The sequence below is a fragment of the Symphalangus syndactylus genome, chromosome 16, assembly GCF_028878055.3.
Source record: "Symphalangus syndactylus isolate Jambi chromosome 16, NHGRI_mSymSyn1-v2.1_pri, whole genome shotgun sequence".
Lineage (NCBI taxonomy): Eukaryota > Metazoa > Chordata > Mammalia > Primates > Hylobatidae > Symphalangus > Symphalangus syndactylus.
Genome location: NC_072438.2, coordinates 63,815,280 through 63,842,662, shown reverse-complemented (window position 1 = coordinate 63,842,662; position 27,383 = coordinate 63,815,280). Strand labels below are relative to the sequence as shown.

The window sequence follows — 27,383 nt, the reverse complement described above, 5'->3', positions numbered from 1 at the left end:
TATAATTTTAATGACTTCATGTATACTCTTAAATGTAAGGATGTGTTTATTTTCAACTTTTAAAAAGGGTGTCATACTGCATATAATCTTTTGGAGTTTACAGTTTTTCCTTACTATTGTTATGATTTCTCTATATTGTGGGTCACTGAAGTTCATTCTTTTTGAATGCCATGTAATATTATGTTATCAGAAATATCACAGTTTATTCATCCAGTATCCTGTTGCTGGTTATGCAGATCGCTTTCAGGTTCTTGTGAACTATGAAGGAGTAAATAAAGACCAACCAGGTAATTTTCTTAAGATAAATAATAATAAAAAACCAAAAATGTAAAATATTAAATAGTAATGTTTAAAGTGGAAGTATAAATCTCCCTGTAATCATATTCTCAGAGATAACCAGTGTTAAAATTTGGGATATCTCTTGACTGTCTTCTTTAAAATATAATGTATATCTGTATACACATATTACATACATATACTATATACACATTAAGTTTTTTAATACAAAAATGAGATCTATAACTTGCTGTTTCCATAGCAATATATCATGGATATCATTACTTGTCAATATGTAGAGATGTACTTTATCCTTTTTAACAGTTCTTTGGTGTTTCACCGTCGACATGTCAATATTTATTCCCTAAACCCCAATTTTGGTTATTTTCAATTTTCTACTGTTGTAAACAATGTTGTAATGCAGATTCTTGTACATACATCTTTGGGCATTTGCTTGATTATTTCCTTAAGATAATTTCCTAGAACTGGAATAGCTGGGTTGAAGGATATGAAGTTTTATTTTTGTCTGTCTTCAATTTTATTTATTTATTGCTGTATATTGCCAGATGCCTGCCAAATATCTTTTTTTATTTTTATTTTTTATTTTTTGAGTCAGAGTCTCACTCTGTCACCCAGGCTGGAGTGTAGTGGCGAGCCCTCAGCTCACTGCAACCTCTGCCCCCGGGGTTCACGCCATTCTCCTGCCTCAGCCTCCCGAGTAGCTGGGACTACAGGCGCCCACCACCACGCCCGGCTAATTTTTTTTGTATTTTTAGTAGAGACGAGGTTTCACTATGTCGGCCAGGCTAGTCTTGAACTCCTGACCTCGTGATCCGCCCGTCTCGGCCTCCCAAAGTGCTGGGATTACAGGCGTGAGCCACCGCGCCCGGCCGGCTCAAATATCAATAATTTACATTCTTGGCATCATAGTATAGTTCTCTGAGCAGGGAATACCTAGTCCAACCTGAAGTTCAAGACCGACTTCTTGGAGGAGGTGACCCTGGGTTTGAGTCATGGTGAGAATTTATCAAGACTTCAAAAGAGCAGATAAATAATCCACAAGGACCCCGGATCAGAGAGTGCTCCGAGCTGGGTTGCCCCACTGCTTGTATCTGCACTCTCCAACACTAGGCATCGTTGACATGTTAAAGCCTAGCCAAACAGAATTGTTCTTTGTCATTCTTTTTTTAACTTTTACTTATTCATTAGGATGATTTCATAATCCATTTCCTGGTTTAGAGGAAACAGGAACAATGGCTACCGAGAGTACTCCCTCAGAAATCATAGAAAGAGAAAGAAAAAAGTTGCTTGAAATCCTCCAACATGATCCTGATTCTATCTTAGACACGTTAACTTCTCGGAGGCTGATTTCTGAGGAAGAGTATGAGACTCTGGAGAATGTTACAGATCTCCTGAAGAAAAGTCGGAAGCTGTTAATTTTGGTACAGAAAAAGGGAGAGGCGACCTGTCAGCATTTTCTCAAGTGTTTATTTAGTACTTTTCCACAGTCAGCTGCCATTTGCGGCTTAAGGCATGGTAAGTTGACTTTGTATACTTTTTGGGGTGAGAGGGAGGGGGCAGACTTTCTGAAAAAGAAAAAAAAATGAAAGAAAATTGTTGCCTTTTATTTTTGTTAGTCTTTTTCTGGAGATAATTTTCATCGAAATATGAAATAGGGAAGAACTGGAATTTAAAAAGTTTCTGAAATTTAACATCTTATTGGTTTACGGAATCGATAATTTGTTTTTCAGACTGTATTCAAAACTTGCAGTTGTTTTAATGCTAACATAAATCGCTCATTATTCTGGCAGTAACATGCTGAAATCTCACAGTTGGAAGGAAAATACTTTGATAATAACACCATCCTGGGTTTGTTTTTCAAGTAGGTGAATGCGTGGATATTTACAGTGCCAAGACCACAAGTTGTATCTTTCACTTAGTATAGCCATTTTGAAAATGCAAGGAAAATAATTTTTAACACATAGATGGCAAATCAGTAGTTTCATTTTTTTGGTGATAAGAATGCCAGCAGCAGCTGTTTTCTGGAGCGATTCCAGTGCTAATTCTTAAATGGTTCAGAGATAACTAGTAGTCCATGAAAAAGCAATTCTTCCAGTTGTTTAGCAATTCTTTAAATTACTACTAGGACTAGGTGTAGCTCCTTTTCTAGGAATCTAAAAAAAATTCAAAATTATTTTAAGGGATGTTAGAGAGGTAGAGGCTCAGATAAAAAGATGAATGTTAATGATACCTAATTTAGGACAAGATTTATATGCTTAGAAATTTTTATTATTTCTAAAGCACACTATTCCAAATTAGAGCCATTTGCTTACTGATTAGAAATTATTTGTGATCAGATTTCATTAGCAATGACTCCAGGAGACCTGAGTCTGTTGTGAGTCACAGTAAGTCCACAAGTAAACACTGTTCATATGATTCAAATTTTTTGTTTTATTTGCTTACCCTGTAAGGTTGCTAGGAAGGACTCAAACTTTAAGCAAGACAGTGGTGTGGTCTGATTTTTTTTTTTTTAGTGGAAAAAAGAAAGTTCTGAAAGTTGATATGTTGACATGCAAGTTATATAGGAGGTGTTAGGTATTCCTGTCCTCCAGTGAAATAAGAGGTGGCTGGGCACGGTGGCTCATGCCTGTAATCCCAGCACTTTGGGAGGCCAGGGCAGGTGGATCACCTGAGGTCAGGAGTTTGAGACCAGCCTGACCAACATAGTGAAACCCTGTCTCTACTAAAAATACAAAAATTAGCTGAGCATGATGGCGCATGCCTGTAATCCCAGCTACTTGGGAGACTGAGGCAGGGGAACCACTTGAACCTGGGAGGTAGAGGTTGCAGTGAGCCCAGATCGTGCCATTGCACTCCAGCCTGGGCAACAAGAGTGAAACTCTGTCTCAAAAAAAAAAAAAAAATAAATAAATAAAAGAAGAGGGATGATGCTTTGAGGCCTCAGGAACTCTAGCTATTATACAGCTTCTTTTTCTTAATTGGGAAAAACAATTCTTTTCTTTGCAGAAGTTTTAAAACATGAGAATATAGTACCTCCTCAATCTATGGGGGCAAGCAATAATTCAGAAGATGCTTTTTCTCCTGGAATAAAACAGCCTGAGGCCCCTGAGATCACAGTGTTCTTCAGTGAGAAGGAACACTTGGATTTGGAAACCTCTGAGTTTTTCAGGGACAAGAAAACTAGTTATAAGGAAACAGCTTTGTCTGCCAGGAAGAATGAGAAGGAATATGACACACCAGAAGTCACATCATCATATTCAGTTGAGAAAGCTGGATATGAAGTTCCAGCAACTATTACATATATAAAGGATGGACAGAGATATGAGGAGCTAGATGATTCTTTATACTTAGGAAAAGAGGAATATCTAGGATCTGTTGACTCCCCTGAAGATGCAGAAGCCACTGTGGAAGAGGAGGTTTATGATGACCCAGAGCACGTTGGATATGATGGTGAAGAGGACTTTGAGAATTCAGAAACCACAGAGTTCTCCGGTGAAGAACCAGGTTATGAGGAATCAGAAACCAGCCTTTCATTGGAGGAGGAACAGGAGAAAAGTATAGAAGGTATGGAAATATCATGTATAGTTAGTTAGGCAACAACTTAATAAGTTAATAAGCTTGCCATGACATAATGGGGATGGGAGATGAAAAAGGGACAGACGTCAGCAGAAAATCAACTACTAAGAAATTCCTCGTGTCTCTCTGACCTGGAATCTCCTCGAGGTAGGTGTTGACTTAAAGGAGCTCCCAGGACCTAGGAAATGATGGACAGCATAAGCAAAAGTAAATATTGATTGTCAGTTTGTAAATTTCTGTAGTTCGTATAAGGAGTTGCCAATCGTAATTTCCCATTATACATACAAGGAGTTGCTAATCATTAATTTCAGGCTAACCTATTCCTCAGGTTAAACCACTTTAGTTATTTTAGTGCCTCTGTGACCAGAGAGACGTGGGGATTATGGGTTTGACTATTTAAGTGAAAACAGTCAGTAAATGGCTAAGATCCCAAAATATTGTTACTTGGCTTGATCCAGTCCACATAATGCCATCTTGATGAGAATTTTATTTGTATCTTGAATCTGAATATTTCTTTATTAAAAAAATTTTTTTGAGACAGGGTCTCACTCAGGCTGGAGTGCAGTGGCACAATCTCGCTCACTGCAGCCTCTACCTCCCAGGCTCAGGTGATCCTCCTACCTCAGCCTCCTGAGTAGCTAGTGTTACAGGTGCCAGCCACCACTCCAGGCTAATTTTGTATTTTGTAAAGATGGGATTTTGCCGTGTTGCTCAAGCGGTCTCAAACTCCTGGGCTCAAGTGATCTGCCCACCTTGGCCACCCACAATGCTGGGATTACAGGTGTGAGCCACTGCACCTGGCCAAATCTGAATATTTCTTAATGAAAATTCAAAATATAAGAAGTGTTTCATTGGAGTGATATTGCCTGGGAAAATAAACATCACTAAGTTCTGAGTAGAGGATGAAAATGTAACTACCATCTCACATTCATTTCAAATCTTGGGAACTCACAATCCACTTATGGGTAGGAAGAGAGTCATTTCTTCCTCATCACACCTTGTATCAGTTTGTGAGGGATGCTGTAACAAAATACCACAAAATCAGTGGCTTAAACAATAAACATAGATTTCTTGTCTCATTCCTTTGGAGGCTAGAAATCTGAAATCAAAGTACTGACAGGGTTGGTTCCTTCTTTTTTTTTTTTTTGAAACAGTCTCGCTCTGTTGCCCAGGCTAGAGTGCAATGGTGCAACCTTGCTCACTGTACCCTCCGCCTCCCGGGTTCAAGCGATTCACCTGCCTCAGCTCCCCAAGTAGCTGGGATTACAGGTGCGTGCCGCCACTCCTGGCTAATTTTTGTAGTTTTAGTAGAGACGAGATTTCACCATGTTGGCCAGGCTGGTCTCCAATTCCTAACCTCAAGTAATCCACCCACCTCGGCCTCCTAAAATGCTGGGATTAAGGCATGGGCCACTGCGCCTGGACAAGGATTGCTTCCTTCTGAAGGATGTGATCTGAAGGATCCTAGCTTTCCTGGTGGTTTGCTGGAAATCATTGACACTGCTTGGCTTATGCAAGCATCCCTCTGATATGCCTTCACCTTCAAATGGCCTTGTCCCTGAGTGTGCACCCCTTTGGCCAAAATAAAAAAGGACACCAGTCATATTGGATTAGGACCCACCCTAATAACATTATTAAAACTAATTACATCTGCAATGGCCCTATTTCCAAATAACATCACATTCTGAGGTACTGGTGGTTAGGATTTCAACATATGAATTTTGTGAGGGACATAATTCAACCCATGCCTGTTGCCCCACCCCCAAATAACTTCTTAATACATGATTATTTTGGGGCCCCATTCTTAATTTTTATTTATTTATTTTATTTGGTGCATAGGGTTGAATTAATTAATTCATTGCATAGTATCATCATTATTCTGCAAAAATCCCCTGTTTATCTATTCTGTTTTTTTCTCCATTTCCCATTTACCTTCTTCCATAGGTAACATTCTAATATTGCAGTGCGTCTCTTACATATTGTTTTGTTTTCATGAAATTTTTTTTTCTGTATCAGGTACTGACTGAGTTTCACCATGTTGCCCAGGCTGGTCTTGAACTCCTGGCCTCAATAATGCTACATAACAAATCATCTGAAAATTCGGTCACTTCAAACACTGAGAGTTTATTATTGTTCACATGTCTGTGGTTGGCTGGGCAGTTCTGCTGGTCTTCCCTGGGTTCACTCATGCATCTGTGATGAGGTGGTTGAAGGTTGGTCTCTCATATTCTAGCAGGCTACTCTGGGCTTGTTTTCAGAATAGATGCAGTATATTCTATTTTTTTTTTTTTTTTTTTTGAGTTGGAGGCTCACTCTTGCCCAGGCTGGAGTGCGGTGGCATGATCTTGGCTCACTGCAACCTCTGCCTCCTGGGTTCAAGCAATTCTCCTGCCTCAGCCTCCTGAGTAGCTGGGATTACAGATGCCCACTACCACGGCTGGCTAATTTTTGTATTTTTAGTAGAGATGGGGTTTCACCATGTAGTCCAGGCTGGTCTCGAACTCTTGACCTCAGGTGATCCACCCACCTCAGCCTCCCAAAGTGCTGGGATTATGGGCATGAGCCACCGTGCCTGGCCAAGTATATTCTTATGATGAGGGTAAAGGAGAGAGAGAGGGAGAGAGAGCAAGGTGGTGGGGGCGGGGGGGGAGACAGAGAAGTAGTGAACGCCTTTTGAGCCTTAGCTTTAGAATGATCATCATGCCATCTATGCCATCTGTGTTGTTTCCTAGGGCTGCTGTAACGAAGTACCACAAATGAGTGGCTTTAGAACAACAAAAATTTATTGTCTCACAGTTCAGGAAGCCAGAAGCCTGGTATCAAGGTATCAGCAGGGTCATGCTCCCTCCGGAGGTGCTAGGAAGGATTTGTCTCAGGCTTCTCTCCTAGCCCCTGGTAGCTTCGTGCATTCCTTGACTTACAGATGACCATTTTCTCCCTGTGTCTCTTCACATCATCTATCCTCTGTGCATGTCTCTGTGTCTAAATTTTTCTTTTTTATTAAGACACCAATTATACTGATTTAGGCCCCCCCTCCCCATGACCTTATTTTAACTTAATTACCTCTGTAAAGATAAAGATGCTATTTACAAAATAAAGCCACATTCTGCATTACTGGGGGACTTCACATCTTTTTGAGGGAGACAAACTTCAACCCATCACACCATTACTTCTGCCACATTCTGTTGACAAAAGCAAGTCTCAAAGCCAGGTTTAGGGTTGGGGGAAAACAAGTTCTACTTCTTGCAAAATAAGATAGCAAAGACTATGGATACCAGAAGGCCATTAATTGGGGACATTATTACAGTCAATCTAACATCTTTAGCAAAACAGATCAAGAAAAGTCTTAATAATAATGTAGTTATGATCTGCAATGTAATTCTAATGGCTGCCCATCCACTCTAGTTAACTGAGGCATGTGGCTATTCTTTGTTTCTTTCCCAAGTAATATTTGTCTGTGCAGCTAAGAACTGAAAAAAATTGTTCTAACTCAAAGGAAGGTCTTCATGCCTTTTGTCATGTGAAATTTTACGTAAAAAATATCACAGTGTCACAGTCTCAGAAAAGCTTAAACTATTGCCTTGTGTGCTCTGCACTATAGAAGGTCAGCTTGTATAGACAGTATCAATTGACTCTCTTCCCCCTCCAGCTTGTTGTTGGATTCAACTACTGGGTGGAACCAATACGTTTACCTTTCCCTGTGGCCTTTCTTTTTTCCTGAAGATCCAGTTTTTCGTTTTATATTATTTTCCTTTAGCCTGAAAAATTTATTTATTATTTCTCTTAGTACAAGTCTGCTGGTGGTAAATTCTCTTAGCTTTTGTTTATTGAAAGATATTTTTATTTTGCCTTCATTCCAGAAGGTTGCTTTTGCTGGATATAGGATTCTACAACTTTTGCCTTTAACATGTTATGGATGCCATTCCTCTGTCTTTTAGCTTCTGTTGTTTCTGATGCTAAATCTTCAGTCATTTTGTCATTGATCCTCTGTAAGTGCTGTGTCATTTATCTCTGGTTGTTTTCAAGATTTTTTCTTAATTTTTTTTGAGCAGTTGACTCTGATGTGTCTAGGGGTGATTTTTTTTTTTCTCTTAGTGTTTGCAGAGTTTCCTGAATCTATAAAAAAACTTTTAATCAGATTTGGAAACTTTTCAGCCGTTATTTACCGAGATCTTTTTCTTTCTCACTTCTTCTCTTCTCTCTTTCTGAGACTTCAAGTACATGAATTTTAGAGTTTTAAAAGTATTGTTCTACAGGTTCCAGAGACTCTGCTCAGTTTTCTTTAATATTTTTTCTCTCTGTTCTTCAGGTTAGATATTTACTTTCTTCTGTCATCTCCAATTAGTTGTTGGCCCATCTAGTGATTTTAAACACATTCATATATTGTGATTTTTAATTCCAGAATTTCCTGTTCAAAAATACTTTACATTTTTTTCTGAGAATTCCTGTTTAATCATTCATTGTGGACTTATTTAATTTTAATTGTTTTTTTTTTTTTTTTTGAGACAGAGTCTTATTCTGTTGCTCAGGCTAGAGTGCAGTGGCACAATCTTAGCTCACTGCAGCCTCAACCTCCTAGGCTGAGGCTTAAGCCATCCTCCCACCTCGGCCTCTCAAGTAGCTAGGGCTACAGGCACAGACTGCCAGGCCTGGTTAATTTTGTATTTTTTGTAGAGACAGGGTTTTCACGATGTTGCCCAGGCTGGTTTTGAACTCCTGGGCTCAAGTGATCCTCCTGCCTCAGCCTCCCACTGTTTTGGAATTACAGGCATGAGCCACCATGACTTACTGTAAAATTCTTATATGCTAAATCTAACATCTGGGTCATTTTGGAGTCAGTGTCCATTGAGTATGAGTTACATTTCCTGTTTCTTCCTGTGTTTATTAGCTTTGGATTGTGTTCTATCCATTGTATATAATAGGTCATAGAGACTCTAGATTGTTATATGTCTCCCAAGAGTCTGAATATTATTTTGGTCTGTTTTTGTCTCCAGTTAACCTAACTGTACTTAAATTCAAAATTTAGACTCCTTTTCCATGGGTGGCAGCTGAAATCTCTGTTTATTTCTTTTTGCCTTAGCTGAGTTATTTTTATGAATTGTTAATTTATAAAATTGAGATTAGTTTCCTGATATTATTGCTTACTTTTTTCACCTAGCTCTGTCCTTAATTGGATACATCTCTGTTTTGTGTGTACATTTACTCTGTTGCTTTGATCTGCTCCATAGTGACACTGTTATTACCTTGTCAACATGCCTGGCTTGGATCCTGTGGGTACTGATGACTTTCTTTTTTTTGAGATGACAGGCTGGAGTGCAGGGCCACAATCTCAGCTCACTGCAACCCTGCAACCTCCACCTCCTGGGTTCAAGTGATTCTCCTGCCTCAGCCTCCTGAGTAGCTGGGACTACAGGCACCTGCCACCACACCTGGCTAATTTTTGTATTTTTAGTAGAGACGGGGTGTCACTATGTTGGTCAGGCTGGTCTCGAACTCCTGACCTCAAGTGATCTGCCCACCTCAGCCTCCCAAAGTGCTGGGATTATAGGTGTGAGCCACTGCACCCAGCCATGGGTACCAATTTCTGGCTGAAGAAGTAGAGAATTGTTTTCCTAAGGCAAAGTATGAGATAGGAAAAAGCAGAACTTAAAGGCTGTCCTGCAACCTATTCTCTCACTGCTTCCTCTGTGAACTCTTCATGCTAGATTCAACTTCCCCCTCACCTTTTTGCCCCAACACATATATCAGTTGAAGCAACTTTGAGACTACTCAAAGGCTTCTTATAGTTACTTTTATGAATTCCTAAAATCCATGCTTTTCTCTTATTTCTGTTGTTTCTTCAAGGCTATTTTTAAAGGTAATTTTACATTTTTACGCTAGCTGGCCATCTGTCAGGAGTACAAAATCCAGTCTGATCGTCTCTCTCTGTTATGTACTATCTCTGTATTTATAAGAAGTAGGCAGACCAGCCAGGGTGGCTTATGCCTACAATCCCAACACTTTGGGAGGCCGAGGCAGGCAGATTAATTGAGCCCAGGAGTTGAGACCAGCCTGGGCAAAATGGTGAAACACTGTCTCTACAAAATGAAGAAATGAAAAGTTAGGTGGGGTTGATGGTGTGCACTTGTGGTCCCAGCTATTCCGAAGGCTGAGGCAGGAGGATCACCTGAGCCCAGGAAGTTGAGATTGCAGTGAGCTGAGATTGCACCACTGCACTCCAGCATAGGTAACAGTACAAGACTCTGTCTCAAAAAAAAAAAAAAAAAAAGTAGGTAGAAGATAGTTTGGAAAATGGGAGATCAGGAAAAATTAGGTATAGCATGTAAACTCTGAGAAAAACTTTGAAGGAAATAAAATCTTCAGTTCCTGTAAACTTCAGCAAGAGATAAATTTAAGAAAGAACCAGTATCGGCCAGGTGCGGTGGCTCACGCCTATAATCCCAGGACTTTGGGAGGCCGAGGCAGGTGCATCATGAGGTCAGGAGATCGAGACCATCCTGGCTGACATAGTGAAACCCCATCTCTACTAAAAATACAAAAAATTAGCCAGGTGTGGTGGCACCCGCATATGGTCCCAGCTACTCGGGAGGCTGAGGCAGGAGAATCACTTGAACCCAGGAGGTGGAGGTTTCAGTGAGCTGAGATTGTGCCACTGCACTCCAGCCTGGGTGACAGAGTGACACTCCATCTCAAAAAAAAAAAAAAAAAAAAAATCGAAAAGCCAGGCGCAGTGGCTCACACCTGTAATCCTAGCACTTTGGGAGGCTGAGGAGGGTGGATTGCCTGAGCTCAGGAGTTCGAGACCAGCCTGGGCAACACGGTGAACCATCTCTACTAAAATACAAAAAAAAAAAAAAAAAAAGAAAAAAAAATTAGCTGGGCGTGACAGCAGGCGCCTGTAGTCCCAGCTACTCGGGAGGGTGAGACAGGAGAATCACTTGAACCGAAGAGGTGGAAGTTGCAGTGAGCCGAGATCGAGCCACTGCACTCCAGCCTGGCGACAGAGTGAGACACCGTCTCCAAAAAAAAAAAAAAGGAAACCAGTATCAACCTAGAGTATTTCTCATAGATGTGTATAATTTAACATTAGCAAGATTTTTTTCATTGCTCCATGTAAATGTTAGCACATTTTTAAAAATAAAAATCCTAAATGATCATCCATAGGCAATTGTTAAATAGTTACATCCATCCAAACCATGGAGTACCATGAAATAGCTAAAATGAGTTAGGTAGATCAGTATATATGCTGACTTGAAATAATTTACAAGGAATACCACTAAGTGAAAAGAAGCTGAAGAATCATTTGTTTAGTATAATATCATTTATGTAAAAAAAAATAGCATGGGCTGGGCACGGTGGCTCATGCCCATAATCCCTCACTTTAGGAGGCTGAGGCAGGTGGATTACTTGAGGTCAGGAGTTCGAGATCAGCCTGGCCAACATGGTGAAACCCCATCCCTACAAAAATACAAAAATTAGCTGGGTGTGGTGGCACATGCCTATAATCCCAGCTACTCAGGAGGCTGAGGCTGGGAGAATTACTTGAACCCAGGAGGTGGATGTTGCAGTGAGCTGAGATCTTGCCACTGCACTCTAGCCTGGGTGACAGAGCCAGACTCCATCTCAAAAAAAAAAAAAAATAGCATCTAGTAAGTAAAACTGTATATTTCTATATATGCATGCATACTTAAGTACTTGCAGAGAAAAAGGATGGGAAGCAAATATACTGTACCATATTGATATCTCCCCTAAAAACGAAGCTGACTTGCCAGAATGGTGAAAGGAGACTTCCACTTTATTTATATTGTTTCAGCTTTTTGCAGTGAAAATGTAGATTAGACCGGGTGTAGGGGCTTATGTCTATCCTAGCACTTTGGGAGGCTGAGGCAGGCTGATCACTTGAGGCTAGTTCAAGACCAGCCTGGCCAACATGGTGAAATCCCATCTCTACTAAAAATACAAAAATTAGCCAGGCATGGTGGCACACACCTGTAGTCCCAGCTACTTGGGAGGCTGAGACACAAGAATAGCTTGAACCCAGGAGGTGAGGTTGCAGTGAGCTGAGATGGCTCCATTGCACTCCAGCCTGGGTGACAGTTTTATTTCAAACTCTGCCTCAAAGCAAAAAATAATGCAGATGACTTACTTAATTTTAAAAGTCAGGCTGGGCACAGTGACTCATGCCTGTAATCCCAGCACTTTGGGAGGTTCGCTTGAGACCAGGAGTTCAAAATCAGCCTGGGCAACATAGCAAGACCCCATCTCTATTAAAAAAAAAAGTAGCCAGGCATGGTGGTGGGTGACTGTAGTCTCAGCTACTTGGGAGGCTGAGATGGTAGGATTGCTTAAGCCAGGGTGATGATCACGCCCCTGGATTCCAGCCTAGGTGATGGAGTGAGACTATCTCAAAAAAAGAAGTCGATGAGGAAAATTGAAATTCTGAACATGGCATTCACTATTATCTTCTCTCCTACAGAAAGAAAAAAGGTGTTTAAAGACGTCCTGTTATGTTTGAACATGGATAGAAGCAGAAAGGTTCTGCCAGATTTTGTTAAACAATTCTCCTTAGATCGAGGACGTAAGTGGACCCCGGAGAGTCCAGGAGACTTAGCCTGGAATTTCCTGATGAAAGTTCAAGCACTAGATGTGACGGCTAGGGATTCAATCTTCAGGCACAAGGTTCTGGATGAAGATAGCAAGGAGGATTTGCTGGCTGGAGTGGAGAATTTGGAAATTCGAGACATACAAACCATTAATCCCCTCGACGTCCTTTGTGCCGCCATGCTGTGTTCAGATAGCTCTTTGCAACGCCAAGTCATGTCAAACATGTATCAGTGCCAGTTTGCTCTTCCCCTGCTACTGCCAGATGCAGAAAACAACAAAAGCATCTTAATGCTGGGGGCCATGAAGGACATTGTGAAGAAGCAGTCAACACAGTTTTCAGGGGGGCCTACAGAGGATACAGAAAATTTTCTGACTCTCATGAAGATGCCTATCATCTCTTTTGTGCGTCTAGGATACTGTAGCTTTTCTAAGTCCAGAATCCTCAACGCACTTCTCAGCCCTGCCCAGTTGAAATCACACAAAATCTTTCTTCATCAAGATTTGCCTCTTTTGGTGCTTCCCCGGCAGATCTCTGATGGCCTGGTTGAGGTAACATGGTGTTTTCCTGATAGCGATGATAGAAAGGAAAACCTCTGTTTTTTCCAAAAGCCTGTTGCTCTGGCTAATCTCCGTGGAAATCTAGAAAGCTTTTGGACTCAGTTTGGTTTTCTGATGGAAGTTTCTTCAGCTGTGTTTTTTTTCACTGACTGTCTAGGTGAGAAGGAATGGGACTTGCTAATGTTTTTAGGAGAAGCTGCCATTGAAAGATGCTACTTTGTTCTTAGTTCCCAAGCCAGAGAGAGTGAAGAGGCTCAAATTTTTCAGAGGATACTGAACTTGAAGTCAGCACAGCTACTGTTTTGGGAGCGGGGAGATGCTGGGGATAGAAGGAAGAACATGGAGGGCCTTCAAGCTGCCCTCCAGGAAGTGATGTTCTCTTCTTGCCTCAGATGTGTGTCTATGGAGGATATGGCCGCCCTGGCCAGGGAGCTGGGGATTCAGGTAGATGAAGACTTTGAAAACACTCAGAGAATTCAAGTTTCCTCTGGAGAAAACATGGCTGGGACAGCTGAAGGTGAGGGTCAGCAAAGACACAGTCAGCTAAAAAGCTCATCTAAAAGCCAAGCTCTAATGCCAATTCGAGAGCCTGGGACTCAATGTGAGCTCAGCCAGAATGTTCAGAATCTCTATGGTACCCCAGTATTCAGGCCTCTTCTAGAGAACTCCTGGCTCTTTCCCACCAGAATTGGAGGTAACTTTAACCATGTTTCCTTGAAAGCCCCCTGGGTTATGGGCCGCCCCTTTGGGTCAGAGCAGAGGCCTAAGTGGTTCTGTCCTTTGCCTCTTCAGAATGCAAGGGCCCAGGGCCGAGGTAAAAATTTTGGTATTCAATCCTTCCATCCCCAGATATTTTATTCAGGTGAAAGATTCATGAAATTTTCCAGAGCTGCTCAGGGATGTCACTCGAATGGAACATTTGGGAGACTGCCAAGACCCATTTGTCAGCATGTACAGGCCTGCCCTGAGAGACCACAAATGATGGGAACCCTTGAAAGGTCTAAGGCAGTAGCCTCCCAGATAGGTCACTCCTATTCCCTGGATTCACAGCCAGCAAGAGCAGTAGGGAAGCCATGGCCTCAGCAAGCTTGCACCAGGGGAACAGAGTTAACTGAAGCAACTGGAAAACTGATAAGAACATCCCATATTGGAAAGCCTCACCCTCAGTCCTTTGAACCAGCAGGAGCCACACAAAAACTAAGACCTGATTCTCAGCAAGGAACCCAGATGAAGACACAGGGTAGGGCTTCAAATCCAGCTCTCCAAATAGGGTCCCATCCCATGTCCAAGAGCTCTCAGTTCAAATCCGATCAGTCCAACCCATCTACAGTCAAACACTCCCAGCCTAAACCCTTCCATTCTGTGCCCTCTCAATCTGAACCCTCTCAGACAAAATCCTGTCAGTCCAAGCCCTCCCAAACTAAACCTTCTCCATGCAAATCCACTCAGCCTAAGCCAAGCCAGCCCCGGCCTCCCCAGTCTAAGCCTTCTCAGCCCAGACCCACTCAACCTAAGTCATCCTCAACCAATCCTTCACAAGCTAAGGCACACCACTCAAAAGCAGGGCCGAAGAGGGGAGGGAAGCATTAAAGAGCTAACTCCAGAGATCTATAAAGCATATCCTTTATCCAGGCCATTCCTATCATATAGTAAGCAGAAGAGTTGCCATGAAAGTAAAAGACTACTGTCATTAGCATGTAAAATAAAGAAAGATATACATGACCGAATTGGATATCTTTGTTTGTTTGAGACAGTTTCACTCTTGTTGCCCAGGCTGGAGTGCAATGGCATGATCTCGGCTCACCTCAACCTCTGCCTCCTGGGTTAAAGTCATTCTCCTGCCTCAGCCTCTCGAGTAGCTGGGATTACAGGCATGCACCACCACACCCAGCTAATTTTGTATTTTTAGTAGAGGCAGGGTTTCTCCATGTTGGTCAGGCTGGTCTTGAACTCCCGACCTCAGGTGATCCGCCCACCTAGGCCTCTCAAAGTGTTGGGATTACATGTGTGAGCCACCACGCCCAGCCCGAATTGGATATCTTTAAGATATCTGTAAGAGTCGTATCCCTAACCAAGAAGAAAAATATTTAAATAATTAAGACTAGAATCAAGCAGTAGATAATTGAATCCAATCTTGAGTATTATTAGATAATGTATAACTTGCACCCAGGGAATGGGGGTCCATGAGACAGCCCCACTTGGAGAAGAATGGGGTTAGGGTCTCTAATTGCAAAGTGACTGTACAATAGGACGAAAAAGTGTCTTAGTTGTTGGCTGCTCCAGAAGTGTCTTTGTCAAAAGTTTCTGGTTCAATATCAGCCACTGAGCAGATAACCCTGCTTATTTGGTGTGGTTAAATCAACTAGCTTCTGCTAATAGCCCCAATTTGCTTGAATGGTAAAACTCTCATTTGACCCTTATAGGTAGACATAATGAATTAACAACCAATAAAATTGATTATTTGGCATTAACTTTGGGAAAGATCTATGTTTGTTTCATATTTGATACGGTTTGGCTCTGTCTCCACCCAAATCTTTTCTTGAATTGTAATCCCCATGTCCCTCAGGAGGGACCAGGGACCTGGTGGGAGGTGATTGGATTATGGGGCCCATTTCCTCCTTGCTGTTCTTGTGATAGTGAGTGAGTTCTCACAAGATCTGATGGTTTATTTTTATTTTTTTGAGATGGAATCTTGCTCTGTCACCGAGGCTGGAGTGCAGTGACATGAACTTGGCTCATTGCAACCTCTGCCTCCCAGGTTGAAGCAATTTTCCTGCCTCATCCTCCCAAGTAGCTGGGATTACAGGTGCCTGCCACCACACTTAGCTAATTTTTGTATTTAGTAGAAATGCAGTTTCACCATGTTGCCCAGGCTGGTCTCAGACTCCTGATCGCAAGTAATCCACCTACCTTGGCCTCCCATACTGCTGGGATCACAGACATGAGCCACCAAGTCCAGCCGAGATCTGATGGTTTAAAAGTGTGCCACTTACCCCCTTGTTCTCTCTGTCTTCTGTCGCCACGTAAGACATACCTTGCTTCCTCTTCACCTTCCATCATGATTGTGTTTCCTGAGGCCTCCCCAGCCATGCAGATCTGTGAGTCAATAACCTCTTTCCTTTATAAATTACTCAGTCTCAGATAGTTCTTTTTTTTTTTTTAGATGGAATCTCGCTTTGTCACCCAGGCTGGAGTGCAGTGGCACGCGCCGATCTTGGCTCACTGAACTTCCGCCTCCTAGCTTCAAGCGATTCTCCTGCCTCAGCCTCCCGAGTAGCTGGGACTACAGGCGCCTGCCACCATGCCTGGCTAATTTTTGTATTTTTAGTAGAGACAGGGTTTCACCATGTTGGCCAGGCTGGTCTCGAACTCCTGACCTTGTGATCTACCTGCCTCAGCCTCCCAAAGTTTTGGGATTACAGGCTTGAGCCACCGTGCATGGCCTCAGGTAGTTCTTTATAGCAGTGTGACAACAGACTAATACAATATTTTAAATATTTGTAATAGTAAGAAAATTGGACTTATTAGAGGGTCTGGTATTAATATACTAATACCTCATGATTCAAATTTAAAATGTTATTGAGTTTTCAATTTTAGAGTTGTAATTTTCTTAAGTTAAAAGATAAGTTTATAAAAAACACTAAAATGTTAAAGAGAACTTAAGATTCACAAAATTTATACTTTTATTAGATTCATATTATTCTAAACATTTGGGTAAATTCTGCTTGTTAGAGGCATTAAGGAAAAATAGTGTATTAAATTTAAAATATTTAAGTGACATTTAGTTAACTAGGTTTGTAAATGACATCAAATATGGATAAAAGGACACTTTAAAAGTGGATGTTAAAAGTCACTAGATTAAGAATAAAATATTAACATTTATAAATCGAACTTAATAGCTTCAGTTTTTGAATTGGTAACTCTAGTAAAATTAATATTAATTTAAAGCACTACAGTAGTCCCCAAATAGTCTTTTATGTGTAAAAAAACTACCTTCAAGTACATCAAAAAAGGAAAAGTCATATTGACAAATGAATGAGAGCTGGTCTTTGAAAAGTACTAATTAATCCTTGAGAATGGTATCATATCACAATAGATATTTTTCCTTTGTGCATGTATTAAACAATCAATATTGTGTCCATGTTTGTTTTTTTTTTTTTTTTGAGACAGAGTCTCTCTCTGTTGCCAGGCTTGGAGTGCAGTGGCACAATCTCAGCTCACTGCAACCTCCTCCTCCCGGGTTCAAGTGATTCTCCTGCCTCAGCCTCCCGAGTAGCTGGGATTATAGGCATGCCCCACCAAGCCCAGCTAATTTTTGTGTTTTTCAGTAAAGATGGGGTTTCATCATGTTGGCTGGGCTGGTCTTGAACTCTTGACCTCAAGTGATCTGCCTGCCTTGGCCTCCCAAAGTGCTGGGATTACAGGTGTGAGCCACCGCACCTGGCCCTAAAGAAAATATTTCTAAAGGGCTGAACAAGATGAAGGAAAAGAAAATGCAAAGGAGAGTGCAGTACTCTGGATCCAGTAAAAGCACTCTAGAGAGGAGAAGAAAGTACCTTCCCCAATCAGAAGAGCTGTATGGAAATGGTCTTGGGTCTAGTTAGTTGAGGGATACAGCAGGCTACAGTGAGTGACCTGAAGGAAATAAATATCTCCGCCCTACCTCTGGTCGGCGGCCGGTGCATCCCCTTGGCCAAACCCAATCAGAAGCCAGAGGGTAAGGTAACCTGTCCAGGCAGCCCATGTAGTCCAGACTTTTAGGATTTAGAGCAGAATGGACAGTGAATTTGCAGGGTCAAGCAGGAGACATCCAGCAGATTCCTCCCTTTCCATCCCATTCTTCTTTCATTTTCTTTTTTTTCTTTCTTCCTTCTCTAACATTTATTTATTGATCATCTATTATGTGCAAGGCTTTGGAATACGAACTGGGAAGACATGGGAAAAGAATGAGAAATCCCATGGTAGTTGTGACATCCTATAAATATCCATGTTCCCTCTTTATTATAAAACTATTTAATACAAGCTCATTATAGATAGTTTTGAAAATGCAGAAATAAGGCCAGGCATGGCGGCTCACACCTTTAATCCCAGCACTTTGGAAGGCTGAGGTGGGGGAATCACTTGAGCCCAGGCATTCAAGACCAGCCTGAGCAACATAGCGAGACCCTGTCTCTACAAAACAAAACAAAAAGCCAGACATAGTGGAGTGCCGCTGTGGTGCCAGCTACTTCACAGCCCGAGCCCAGGAGGTCTAGGCTGCAGTGAGTTGTGACTGTGCTGCTGCACTTCAGCCTGAGTGACAGTGAGACCCTGTCTCAAAAAAAAAAAAAAAAGTATAAAAATAACCTGTAGTCTTTTTTTTTTTTTTTTTTTTTTTAAAGATGGAGTCTTGCTTTGTCACCCAGGTTGCAGTGCAATGGTGCAATCACTGCAACCTCCGCTTCCCAGGTTCAAGCGATTCTTCTGCCTCAGCATCCCAAGTAGCTGGGATTACAGGCACCTGCCATCATGCTTGGCTAATTTTTGTATTTTTAGTAGACACGGCATTTCACCATGTTAGTCAGGCTGGTCTTGAACTCCTGACCTCAGGTGATCCACCCACCTCGGCCTCCCAAAGTGCTGGGATTACAGGTGTGAGCCCGGCCAACCTGTAGTCTTATAATGAAGAGTAACTAGTAATGTCCCATTACTCATGAATAACATTTTCCTGGACTTTCTCTCTCTCTCTCTCTCTCTCTCTCTCTCTCTCTCTCTCTCTCTATATATATATATATATATATTTACAGGTAGCCTATTACATTTTTGAGTTTGCACTAGGGTTGAATGTATCAAAGTCAAACATAGTGTTAGGAGCAGGCAGTATAGATAGCACGAAATGTTGGTTTTTTCAAATGTATTAAGAAAGTCTGGGCTGGGAGCGGTGGCTCATGCCTCTAATCCTAGCACTTTGGCAGGCCGAGGAGGGCAGATCACCTGAGGTCAGGAGTTCAAGGCCAGCCTGGCCAACATAGTGAAACCCTGTCTCTATTAAAAATACAAAAATTAGCCAGATGTGGTGGTACACACCTGTAATCCCAGCTACTCGGGAGGCTGAGGCAGGAGAATTGCTTGAACTCAGGAGACGGAGGTTGCAGTGAGCCGAGATGGTGCCTATGCACTCCAGCTCAGGGCGATAGAGCAAAACTCCACCTCAAAACAGCAACAACAACAACAAAACACAAAAACTTGTTTATATATGTATACATGTATATATATATATATATATATGTATACATGTATATATATATATATATATATATATATGTAATTTACTACATTGAGAGCATTCAAGTTTGTACCTGACTATTTTTGTAAGCAGATGCCACAGTCTACTCAATGATTTACCACTTTCGACACCTGAAAATCCTATTTTCTTCTTTCTATATTGCCCAGGCTGGTCTCAAAGTCCTGGACTTAAGTGATCCTCCCACCTTGGCCTCCCAAAGTGCTGGGATTACAGGCGTGAGCCACCCCGCCTGGCCTAAAAATTCTGTTTCAAACATCTCAAACATCCATATATATTTTGTACAAGAAAGTAAATAAAATTTGTCTTTTTAACATTAAAAAAATTGTGTTATTTGTTGAGATGCTTGAAAGGCATGCATACCAATGTGATACAAAGACTGGGCGTTGGGACAAAGTTGTGCACTTAATGAATCAAATTAGCTTCATAAACCTAGGTTTTACCTGTATTCACTTGATCTCCTACATTTCCTTAGGTCTTTGAATTTTTCATAGTCTCCTCTTGTGATTAAGGTATAATCACCTTTCCAGTGTTTGCTATATAGGATTCATGGAAACAAAATATTTGGTGGGGAAGATAAACGTCATTCTGATTGCCAATGGTTCAGTCTGACTTAATAAGTGCCTTTAAGTGCTAATTAGCTAAGGGCATCTTATCCTTTAACAAATACCAGTGCCTTTAAGTGCTAATTAGCTACTGGTATTTGTTAGAGTAAAGGCTAAAATGCTGTAGTAAAAATAAGGCAAAAGTATAATGGCTTAAATAATATGGGAACTTATTTTTCCCTCGCGTAACATGTCAGCCTGTCTAGGTTGATGGAGCAGCTTTTCTTAGTAGGTTAATCAAGAACTAAATTTCTTCTAGTTTGTTGTTATTCCATCTCCTTGGGCATCATCCCGTTGTGTATGAATGAAGCTGGTCTTTCTCATTTCTTTGATTCAGTTTACAAAAACATGAGAAAAGGCAAAGTTCAGAGGAACCAACTTGACTTTAAGTTAGAGATGACTTGGAAATTTTAGATGTTTTACAATCAGCTCCCATAGGGTCACACTTGGTCATATGGCCATATGTAGCTGCTAGGGAGGTTGGGAAATGCCGTTACTAGTGGCAAGACCATGCATCCAGGAATAAGAGGAGGAGAAACAGTCAATCACAATATTGTAGAATATCAAAAATACCAGGCTGGCATAGTGGCTTATACCTGTGATCCCAGCATTTTGGGAGGCCAAGGTGGGAGGATCGCTTGAGCCCAGGAATTTGAGACTAGCCTGGACAACACAGTGAGGCCCCATCTCTACAAAATGTAAAGAAGATTAGCTGGGCATGGTGGCACGTGCCTGTGGTCCTAGCTGCTTGAGAGGCTGAGGTAGGAGGATCTCTTGAGCCAGGGAGGTTGAAGATGCAGGGATCCCAGATTGTGCCACTGTACTCTAGTCTAGGTAACAGAGTGAGATCTTGTCTCAAAAAAAGAAAAGAAAAGAAAGAGGGCCAGGTAAAGTCAACAGATAGTACCCCAAAACAAACATTGATCACAATTTACTACTTATTATAGACTATACATTATTTTACTGATGGGGAGTGGTAGCAATTGCCTAAATTGAAGAGCGAATTTTGAATGATGTTGCAATGACGAAAAGCTTTTAGATTATACACTCGTTTGATAAAGGAACGTTGCTATTGTGATCTGGGTATGGCTGCTCCTTACCCTAAAGCACACATGAAGCCTGTGAAAGTTATCAGAATCAAAATGGAGTCACTAACGTTAAGAAAACACTGATAAAGGAAGCGAGGGAAAGCTGAAAAGAAAGAGTTCTCGGCGGGGTGCGGGGCGCGGGTTCATGCCTGTATTCTCAGCACTTTGGGAGGCCAAGGCGGGTGGATCACCTGAGGTCAGGAGTTCGAGACCAGCCTGGCCAACATGGTAAAACCCTGTCTCTACTAAAAATACAAAAAATAGCTGGGCGTGGTGACACGTGCCTGTAATCCCAGCTACTCAGGAGGCTGAGGCAGGAGAATCCCTTGAACCTGGGAGGCAGAAGTTGCAGTGAGCCGAGATCATGCCGCTGCACTCCAGCCTGGGAGACAGAGTGAGACTCTGTCTCAAAAAAAAAAAAAAAAGAGAGAGTTCTCAGCCGGGCATGGTGGCTCAGGCCTGTAATCTCAGTACTTTGGGAGGCCGAGGCAGGTGGATCACTTGAGGCCAGGAGTTCAAATGCAGCCTGGCCAACATGGCAAAACACTGTGTCTACAAAAAGAGAGGGAGAGAGAGAGGGAGAGAGAGAGAAGTCTCATGTATTGTGCCTAATAACAAAAAAGACTACAAAAAACACAACCTTGCACAAAGACCATCTTAACCTTATACAAAAAAAATACTACTACAAGGACATTTGCCCAGCAACTGTCTATCTGACCTTGGACTGGTGTCACCCTTGTTATTGATCTTTGTAGCCAAAGGTAATTATCTCAAAACGATTACATAATCCGCCTCATTCTTTCCTTTAAAAACTTTTGTCTTCCTTTTCCTCCCCGAATACATAGTTTACCAAGGCATGCCTATTCCCATTGCATGCTGTATTCCCAGATTAACATTTTCCATTACAGAGCCTCTCTCTTATAATTGAGGTTGACAGGGCCATAAAGATTTCTTTATTTTTTTCATGTTTAAAAAAACTTTATTCACCAAAAACCTTGCAAGGCCATAAAGATTTCTGTTATTCCATAAACTAGACTGTAGACTGTCTTTTCTTTTCTTTTTTTTTTTGGAGACAGAGTCTTGCTCCGTCACCCAGGCTGGAGTGCAGTGGCATGATCTCGGCTGACTGCAACCTCTGGGACTCATTGCAACCTCCGCCTCCTGGGTTTAAGCGATTCTCCTGCCTCAGCCTCCAGAGTAGCTGGGATTACAGGTGCCTGCCACTATGGCCAGCTAATTTTTTTGTATTTTTAGTAGAGATGGGGTTTCACCACGTTGGACAGCTAGCCTTGAGCTCCTGACCTCGTGATTCACCTGCCTAGGCCTCCCAAAGTGCTGGGATTACAGGTGTGAGCCATCGCACCTGGCCTTGCCTTTTCCTTCTTTCATTTTGTTTTTTTTTTTTGAGACGGAACCTTGCTCCGACACCCAGGCTGGAGTGCAGTGGGCCTCTGCCTCCCAGGTTCAAGCAATCCTTCTGCCTCAGCCTCCCGAGTAGCTGGGACTATAGGTTCTCACCACCACGCCCAGCTAATTTTTCATTTTTAGTAGAGACAGGGTTTCCCCATGTTGCCCAGGTTGGTTTATGAACTCCAGGGCTCAGGGAATCCTCCTGCTTCAGTCTCTGAAAGTGCTGGGATTACAGATGTGAGCCACCGCACCTGACCTGACTATTTTTTTTATTAACTCTCTTGGGGTGGAAATAATTCACAGAAATTATTAAATCCAATCTAAAGTAAGTAAATTGATTTGGAGCAGGTGAATAAAAGAAGTTTCTATCTTTTGGTGGTGAAGCTGCCTTTGCAGAAATTGTAGTATTAAGGGAAATCTGACACAACTGACTCCATCTTGCTTCTACCAGGCTAAATTTCCTTTTTTTTTTTTTTTTCTTGAGACAGTCTTGCTTTGTCACCCAGGCTGGAATGTGGTGGTGGAATCTTTGCTCACTGCAACTTCCACCTCCTGGATTCAAGTGATTCTCATGCCTCAGCCTCCCAAGTAGTGGGGATTACAGGCGTGTGACACCACCTGGGTACTAGTTTTTGTATATTTTGTAGAGATGGGTTTTCACTATGTTGCCTAGGCTGGTCTCAAACTGCTGGCCTCAGGCAATCCTCCCTCCTTGGCCTCCCAAAGTGCTGGGATTACAGGTGTGAACCACCACACCTGGCCTACCATTCTATCTTTAAATAAAACAATAACAAAACTTCTCTATTGCTTCCAGTGGTTTTTCTCTAGAAAGTGCTTCTCAAATTTCAGTGTGCACATGAAATCCCAAGAGACCTTGTTAAAATGCAGATTAGGATTTATTAGGCAGAGAGGAGTGCAGAGCTGAGGTTCAGCTGAATGTTCATGCTGATGCCGGTTTGAGGAACAAAGCCCTGCAGCAGTGGTCCTAACCTTGACTGCATTATGGGAATCACCTACAGAGCTTTAAAGAATACTGATATTTGAGTGCCACTCAGAGATTCTGGGGTCTTTGATATTGGATGTGGGCTTGGTATCAGAATTTTTTTAAAACCTCCCCAGGTTATGTAATATGTAGCCAATATTAAAAACTCCTCTTAGCGGCTAGGTGCGGTGGCTCACGCCTGTAATCCCAGAACTTTGAGAAGCCAAGGTAGGCTGATCACCTGAGGTCAGGAGTTTGAGACCAGCCTGGCCGACATGGGGAAACTCTGTCTCTACTAAAAATACAAAAATTAGCCGGATGTGGTGGCTCATGCCTGTAATCCCAGCTACCCCAGAGGCTGAGGCAGGAGAATCACTTGAACTCGGAAGGCAGAGGTTGCAGTGAGCTGAGTTTGTGTCATTGCACTTCGGTTTGGGCAACAGAATGAGACTCTGTCTCAAAAAAAAAAGCTCCTCCTAGCTACAGGGGCATCCTGCATCATATATTTCTACAGTGTTTGAAATTTTTTCCAAATATTATGTTGCCTTGGATTTTAAGAAAAGGAAGATGAATTAGAAGAATGAGGAGAAGGAAAAGGAAATAATTAAAGAAGAAAGGGAATGAGGAAGAAGGGAAAAGAAGAAAGGAAGAAAAACCTTTCCTGGCCCTACAGCCCTTTCTTTCTCAATGAAATTTCATAAATGTCCACTTCCACACTTCCCATTCAGCCTCAGCCCTTCTCAGCCTGGCTTCTGTGTCGTTTTCTTCCTTAAATGTACTGACAATGGCCACAATGCAAGGAGACACATCTGTTATTATCTTACTGATTTTTCTGAGTTATTTGATACAGCTGGCTAATGTTTTTGGAGCCCCTAGGAAGCAAAAGCATTGTCCGTTATTTTTCTCTTTATATGAGAATAACACATTATAAAATGATTATTGTCACCAAGCAAAGAACAGTGTTTAATGATACATGGGAACAGATAAAATGCGCAATGCATGCACAAAGCTCTAGTTAAAAAAAAAAATCTTCATGTCCACAATTGTGATTGTTTTTTACTGTTCACTGTTGCTACTGATAACCAAAATCAGTGACCAAGGCAAGGATCTCAATCAATTGAGGTTTATAAAGCCAGCTTTATGGTGTGCCTGAGAAAAGCACAAGCTACAGACACATCTGTGGCTGTTTTTTCCAAAGAGGTGTTCGGGAGATTTAATATTTCTACATTTATACAGGAGGGTAAAGCATCTAGGAAGAGGGACAGGTAGGCAGTAAGGCAAATGGCTACATTCTTGTGAGACTTTAGCTAGTGCCCAGTAAATCTACACTTTATATATGATAAGATGAATGTCTGAATAAAAAAAGGGAGTAAGCAAAGAATCGATTATGCAGACCAATCTGGGTGAGTGGAGGAATGATTGATCTCTTCTTGTTTTTGTTCCACATCTGAAAAGATAGGCTTGTAATTGACATTATCAGTGTAGAATCGAACAGACTTTAGTTTTAGGAGCTAAACTTAGATGGCAAATCGAAAGTTACAATTGGCGGGTCCTTGTTTATGGGAGGCCAGAAAAGAATTTACTTATGAATGATCTGCAGGGGCTGTCATTCCCAGATGCCTGGGGTTTTTACCTTTCTGCAGGAATCTGGCAGATGCATAGTGCTAGTAACAGCTATTCATTTGGAAGAGGGCGTTGCATGACTCAGCCTCCAGGTTTTACTTTCGCTTTGGCATAAGGAGGTTGAATCTCCTGAGATTTTTTATTTTCCTTTATACTGCTATTACAGCCTGACAGTTTCTTCTTGCCAGCTGCCAGAAAAAAAAAAAAAATGCACCGAGAACAGCAGGTTTTTTAGCAAAGAAAGAGTTAATTATCCCAGGGCCAGCCAAGCTTGAGGATAGGAGAAATTTCTCAAATCCACCTCCCCAAGAATTCAGAGGCTGGGGGTGGGATTCGGTTTTTTTGTCTGTTTTTGAGATAGGGTGTCACTCTGTCTTACAGGCTGTAGTGCAGTCATAGTGCAATCATGGCTCACTGCAGCGTTGCCCTCCGGGGCTCAAGCTATCCTCCCACCTCAGCCTCCTGAATAGCTGGGACTACAGGCGTGTGGCACCACACCCAGCTAAGTTTTGTATTTTTGGATACAGATGGAGTTTCACCATGTTTCCCAGGCTGGTCTCAAACTCCTGGGCTCAAGCTATCCACCCACCTTGGCCTCCCAAAGTACTGGGGTTACAGGTGTGAGCCACCACACCTGGCAGAGGCTGGGGTTTTTAAGGGTACTTTGGTGGGCAGGGGGCTGGGGAACTGAAACAATTGATTGCTGGGGATGAAATCACAGACAATCTAAATTGTCTTCACGCCGCTGATTCAGGTCATGGGAGGGGGTCTGAAGGCCTGTTGATGTCTTCTTGGTCTGCCAAAATGCTAAATTGGAAAAATATCTCAAAGACCATTTCTTTAGGTTTTATAATAGTGATGTTATCTATAGGAGTAGTGGGGGAAGTTATAAATATTTCAGTCTCTGGTTACATGACTCTGGGGCAGTAAGCAACTTACAGAAGAGCAAGCTAGAGGCCGGGCACAGAGGCTCACGCCTGTAATCCCAGCATTTTGGGAGGCTGAGGTGAGAGAAGAGAGATAGACCCTCTCATATTGTTTTATATTGTTTTATACTCAGAAAAGGAAAGAGAAGCGGAACTAAAGGCAGGTAGCCTGGTGCCTAGGAACCAGACCCGAAACCAAGGAACCAGACCCAAAACCAGGCCTGGGCCTGCCTGACCTAAGCCTGATAGTTAAAATTCGACCCCTGACCTAGCAACTGATGTTATCTATAGATTCCAGCCATTGTATGGGAGGACATTGTGAAACCTCCCGTTCTGTTCTGTTTCACTCTGACCACTGGTGCATGCAGCCCCTGTCACGTACCCCTTGCTTGCTCAAATTGATCATGACCCTCTCATGCGGACCCCCTTAGAGTTGTGAGCCCTTAAAAGGAACAGGAATTGCTCACTCAGGGAGCTCGGCTATTGAGACAGGAGTCTTGCTGATGCTCCTGGCCAAATAAACCTCTTCCTTCTTTAACTCGGTGTCTGAGGAGTTTTGTCTGCGGCTTGTCCTGCTACAGAGGTGGGAGGATCACCTGAGTTCAGGAGTTTGAGACCAGTTTGGCCAACATGGTGAAACCCTGTCTCTACTAAAAATACAAAATTTAGCCAGGCATGGTGGTGGGCGCCTGTAATCCCAGCTACCACAGAGGCTGAGGCAGGAGAATGGTGTGAACCCGGGAGGTAGTGGCTGCAGTGAGCTGAGATGGTGCCACTGCATTCCAGCCTGGCGACAGAGCAAGACTCTGTCTCAAAAAAAAAAGCAAGCTAGGCAGTAGCAGGTCATTATTTAACTATGCTTATTCTTTAGCAAAGGTCAGGCCCCTTGCATAATTCTAACCTGAGACCTATTGTTAGTTTTCACAAATGTGGTTGCAATTTGTGAAAACGATGGGGATCAGTTCAAAGAAAGGACTGTTACAGCCTCAGCACAAGGATGAGCAAAAGTGGCCGGGCATAGTGGCTCACACCTGTAATCCCAGCACCTTAGGAGGCCGGGACATGGTGGCACATGTCTGCAATCCCAGCTACTTGCAAGGCTGAGGCATGAGAATCACTTGAATCCTGAGGGCAGAGGTTGCAGTGAGTCAAGATCACCCCACTGCACTCAGGACTGGGTGACAAAGCCAGTCCCTGTCTCAAACAAAAACGAGAACAAAAACAAAAAAACAAGAAGATAGAATGAAGTCATATATTTATAGGCTGAAAGGAAGAAGCTAGAAAGGGAGAGGAAGGGAAAGTGTAAGACAGAATGTCATAATTGGTAGGGCAACATCTCAGAAGTGGTGGGAGGAATAGAATTGACAGCCTGTTGAAAAAAATGAACTTAGAAAAGGAAAGGGAATTTGTCTTCTGATACTGAAAGGAGGA

General features: G+C 42.2%; 1 protein-coding gene across 2 annotated transcripts; it reads left to right on the top strand.

Moving 5' to 3' along the window:
• Positions 1-973: 973 nt before the first annotated feature.
• Positions 974-15,506, top strand: CARD6 (caspase recruitment domain family member 6). Of its 2 annotated transcripts, XM_055246130.2 has the most exons (3): positions 974-1,812; positions 3,304-3,861; positions 12,350-15,506. In XM_055246130.2, the coding sequence occupies exons 1-3, from the start codon at positions 1,530-1,532 to the stop codon at positions 14,623-14,625; spliced, it is 3,117 nt and encodes a 1,038-aa protein (XP_055102105.1). In that variant the 5' UTR covers positions 974-1,529; the 3' UTR covers positions 14,626-15,506. The 2 variants fall into 2 exon arrangements, with proteins under 2 accessions (XP_055102105.1, XP_055102107.1); XM_055246132.2 differs by lacking the exon at positions 3,304-3,861 and having other exon boundaries at positions 1,335-1,812.
• Positions 15,507-27,383: the final 11,877 nt, after the last annotated feature.